We start from the raw sequence: 5,000 nt of genomic DNA, 5'->3' as shown, positions 1-5,000 counted from the left end.
CCTGCAGCAGCTCCAGGTCCTGCTCTATCAGCCGGGTCTGCACACACACACACACACACACACACACACACACACACACACACACACACACACACACCACACACACACACACACACACACACACACACACACACACACACACGCACACACACACACACACACACACACACACACACACATAAATAAAGAAAGCAAACATCAGATATGAACAGACTGCTGTGTTTTATTCTCTGATATTAAACATGTCAGAGGCTTTGGATAAAAACATCCAGTAAATGGAATTTTATGTTCCACTATTTCATACTGTACACCTACTGATATTGTTTTTAATGTTATGTTGAAACATATAACCTATATTCATATTTATAGCGCACATTTCAAATGCAGTAATCCATATTTCAGAAAGCAGCGGTAACTGTGAGTGAATCAGACAGTAACTCTCTCTGGAAAGATTTAGGCTTGAACATTGAAAGATAATAATAATAATAATAATAATAATAAATGATAATAATAACTTTATTTGTATAGCACTTTTCTAAAAACAATGTTTACAAAGTGCTTTACATACAATAAAACCCAAAAGCAGCAATAATATAAAATAGGAATAAAAGGTAATATAAGATGATTTGTTTCTTCATTAATCTTTATTCTCCTTTTCTTCCCACTCATACAGTCTGCTAGTGTTGGAACTGTAGCAGCATATGTTTATATTATGTTATAATATTTTATATGACTTTATATTCACTGCTTTATAGCTTATTTTATATTCTCTATTCATCATTTTTCCCTTCAGCTGATGTCTCCCACCTTCTGTCTGTCAGCCTGTGGCTCTGCAGCTGGAGTGAACAGAGCCAAGATGGCTCCCAGGAAACCCTGATCGATCTTCACCGCCATCTCCTGCACCAGAGCCATGAAGTACCTGCTCACACACACACACACACACACACACACACACATGAGGAGGGGTCCATGTGATCTTCCCCACAGTAAAGGAACAGGTCTGGACTCACTTGAACTGCATGACCCGGCTGTGCTCGTTGAACCTGGTGATGACGGAGACGTCGATGAACGGCTTCGGCTCTGAGCGGCAACACAGTTCAGACAGGTTACAGGTTAATAAGAAACTGATCAGAGAAACATTGATCATCTGCCTGCTGGTCCTGTTCTCCTCATGCTGCTCCGCCCACTCTGCTCTCCTCCAATCAGAGCTCAGCTTCATCGTCCTGCTGCTTAGACACTGATCAGCTTTTCAACATGGAAACAGTGAACAGAATATAGAGCAGACAGCATCCAAACTAATCGGACAGATGATGATTTGATTAAATTGTGTGATCGAGCGGCGTGTTTTTTCCAACAAGCTAGCAGCAAACACCACAAACAAAGCAGCTGTGATGTCACTTCCTCTCTAAAACAGAAGTGAGGTCACGGCTCGGAGGCTCGTCACAGAAACACACGCAGGTCAGGTGACCGGAGACTAGAAACACACAGGTGTGAGTGTGTGTGTGTGTGTGTAGTGTGGTACACAGTATATTATGTATAGTACTGTGTGTATGTGTTGTAGTAAACAATGTACGTATATGATGTGTGTATATGCATATGTAGTATGTATGATGTAGTCTGGTGTATGACATGTATGACATGTATGTATGTAAAGACTTTGAGACAAGATGATAAAGATGATAATTAGAAATGAAAGAAGACTAAATTACAAAGTGAGCAGCTCAGTCTGTTCCTGAGGAACATGAGGAGAACAAGAGAGGAGCTTCAGACGCAGGGAGTGTGTGTGTGTGTGTGTGTGTGTGTGTGTGTGTGTGTGTGTGTGTGTGTGTGAGAGTGTGTGTGTGTGTGTGTGTGTGTGTGTGTGTGTGTGTGTGGTCTACCTGAGTCCAGAGCGATGGACTTGGGAGGAGGAACAGGGTGGAACACGATGGGGAAGATGGCTCCAGGCAGCTGGTTGTCCACCTGAGACACAAACACACACGACCTTCACCGACCTTCACATGACCTTCACATGACCTTCACATGGGTCTGGGTCTGACCCCAAACTCCTAACCTTCACATTTATATCTGATGTTTGTGTTGTAAACTGTAATTAAAAAGGTCATTCTATATGTCCGTTTCTATAGAATTATTTATCTGATTTCTCATGGTGAACCATCTGACCTGCGACTCTCTTCCAGCCAATCACATGTTTTCTCAGCCTTCTTGTCTTTTAAAAGAGAACCACATCGGAAATAAGTTTTGGAAACTTTGTGTGTTATCCTTGAAGATTTTAATGAATGCATGACCGATGGCTGTGTTTTATTAATTATCAAACAAAAGCCAGAGGAGACGGCTCCTGGACTCTGAGTCACTGACTGTTGGTTCATCTTCTCTTTGCTTCGGTCTTTTCACTGACTTGTTCTTTTCTGAACCTGCTGTTGTTCCTGTGAAGCACGCTGTGGTCCTCAGGTTAGGAAGGTGCTGCATAAACAAATAGAAATAATACCTCCTGGTTGTTTGCCTCCACCAATAAACTTTGTTTTATCATTGCAAGGACAGTCTTTATTTATTGAACATATATAATTAATGTGATTATTAGGTCAACTTAAAGGATTTTGGTGTCAAAAGTAAGTGACAGCACTTCCACCGTTTCTGTAGAATGACCCAAAATGGTTTTCTCAGCTACAGTGGTAAGCAAAACATTATGATGTCACAGTGAAGTTGACCTTTGAACTTTTGGATATAAAATGTCATCACTTCACCATTTTATCCTATTCGACATTTGTGTGAAATTTTGTCATAATTAGCGTATGAATTCTTGCCTGTCCCCGGCGCGGAGGCATGAAAACTGACTAACTTACAAGTTAGCATGTAAATATGAGGGTGCAATGATGGTGTGTGTGTGTGTGTGTGTGTGTGTGTGTGTGTGTGTGTGTGTGTGTGAGACCTGCAGCCAGTGCAGCTGGGCCCTCAGGCTCCTCTGGTGCGGAGACTGTTTGAACTCCACCTGGATCCCAGACAGGAAGTTCCGCCTCACCGGACAGGAGAAGGGCTGACGCATCGCCATGGGAACCCGGCTGAAGTTCACCTGCAACACACACACACACACACACACACACACACACACACACACAGCAGAACCTCAGGTCAGTCAGGACAAGATAAAGGAAATAAAGGAAAATATGTGAATATCAAGTCAAAACTCGTTATTGTTGTAGAAAAAGTTTCTCCTGCTGTTATTAATGTTTCAGTTTGATCTGTGGAGAGTCTGTCTGTTTGGAAAACTAAAATTCAAACTTTCAGCTCTCCGCTCCAAACAAACGTGATTGGTCGTGACAGCGTATGACATCAGAGCGTTGGATTCGTTCAGTCAGGAGTCACACAGGAAGAACTTCACTCATCTGCAGGGAAACTGACAGATGGAACACAGTCTGTGGCTCTGTGACACTAACACTGCCTGAGGAACTGAACCTCAGACCCAAACCTGTGTGAAGCCTGGAATATAAAGGTTAAAAGCTGCTGCTGAACTGCCCATCTGCTATTGGCTGATTCAAGATTCAAGAGATTTATTTGTCACATGCATGACTGCACATGTCCAACAGCAGGAAAATGAAACGACTCCGACAACTGTGCAAATAGCGAAAGTAGTAACAGGATATCAATAATAATATATAATAATATAAAGCTATATACAGGGAAAAATGACAAGTATCATAAAAACTATATGTACATAATAATATAGGATAGAAATAAAAAAAAAATATATATATATATATATTAAAAATAATACAAAATATATAAAAAAATATAAAAATAATAATAAATATATATATATAAAAATAAAAATAAACGTGTAATATGCGGATCATCTTTGGTGCCAGGTGATGATGTCACCTCATACAGAGTACAACAGGTGGTGACATCATCACCTGGCACCAAGGATCAGCCAATAGCAGATGGTCAGTTCAGCATCATGCTGTTCAGCAGCAGGTCTGGGGTTTAGTTTCTGTTTAAACTCGCTGGTCTCTTTGATCCTCGGCCACATTTTGACAGTGGAGTTTAGAGTTTTTATCGGCTCCATCTTTTATTTCCTCACAGCTTCTTCACTGAGACTGAGACTCAGATCACATTCAGACCGGATTCCTTATTTTAAGATTTAATTGATCAGTCTCAAGGCTCTCCGCTCCAAGTCCAGGATCAAATCCAACAGCCATCATGAATCAAGACTGGACCGACCTGCTGGAGGAGATGTACTGGCTATGTGTGTGTGTGTGTATGTGTGTGTGTGTGTGTGTGTGTGTGTGTGTGTGTGTGTGTGTGTGTGTGTGTGTGTGTGTGTGTGTGTGTGTGTGTGTGCGGACCTCCAGGTTGCTCTCCAGGCGGACCCAGCCCGGCTCGCTCCGCCCTGCCAGGTGGTTCTGGAAGGCTTTCTCCAGCAGGTTGATGTTCTTCTGGTTGAAAGACTTCCAGCGGCTCTTCGGCCTCATCTCCCAGACCACACCAGAGCTGAGGGACAGGGGGGGGAGAGGGGGTGTGAGAGAGTGTGTGTGTGTGTGTGTATGAGTGTGTGTCCATGTTTAAAGTCACAGTGAAATGAAAAATGACTTGTTCACCATGTTAACTGATTTCCCATGTCACAAAATACACCTATTTAACAATACATACATACATATTCTTATATTTTAATGTAAAACATCCCATTCCTTCTGTTTCCTGGACAACAGAGTATCTTTACTGATGACATCACGCTGCACCAGGAGGCGGAAACAAGAACTCCAGCCAATAAAACATCACAGATTTTTTAACAGTCCCGCCCCTCCGTCCCTCCCATCCAATCAAACTAGGGCTGAACGATTATTTTCATCGTCGATTAATCTGTCGATTATTTTCTCGATTAATCGATTAGTTGTTTGGTCTATAAAATGTCAGAAAATGGTGAAAATGTGGATCAGTGTTTCCCAAAGCCCAAGATGACGTCCTCAAATGTCTTGTTTTGTCCACAACCCAAAGATATTCAG

The 5,000-nt window shown here is 41.9% G+C and overlaps 1 protein-coding gene across 1 annotated transcript in view; it reads right to left on the bottom strand.

The window, feature by feature from the left end:
• LOC139654606 (intermembrane lipid transfer protein VPS13C-like) overlaps nucleotides 1–5,000 on the bottom strand; it is a gene marked incomplete at its 5' end in the record, with an annotated part of 47,019 nt that overhangs the window by 22,537 nt on the left and 19,482 nt on the right. Inside the window, 6 exon segments of the mRNA XM_071531724.1 lie at nucleotides 1–37; nucleotides 808–919; nucleotides 1,011–1,080; nucleotides 1,881–1,962; nucleotides 2,930–3,070; nucleotides 4,344–4,488. The exon segment at nucleotides 1–37 is cut by the window's left edge and continues 77 nt beyond it. Coding sequence (XP_071387825.1) covers nucleotides 1–37; nucleotides 808–919; nucleotides 1,011–1,080; nucleotides 1,881–1,962; nucleotides 2,930–3,070; nucleotides 4,344–4,488 — 587 coding nt within the window.

Source organism: Centroberyx affinis, unplaced genomic scaffold (genome assembly GCF_046629955.1).
Source record: "Centroberyx affinis isolate AG114_WGS23_722 - 3 ecotype Tasmania unplaced genomic scaffold, CSIRO-AGI_Caff_v1 ptg002118l_1, whole genome shotgun sequence".
Lineage (NCBI taxonomy): Eukaryota > Metazoa > Chordata > Actinopteri > Beryciformes > Berycidae > Centroberyx > Centroberyx affinis.
Note: the sequence above shows the minus strand (reverse complement) of the source record. Positions and strands in the feature narration are given on the sequence as shown.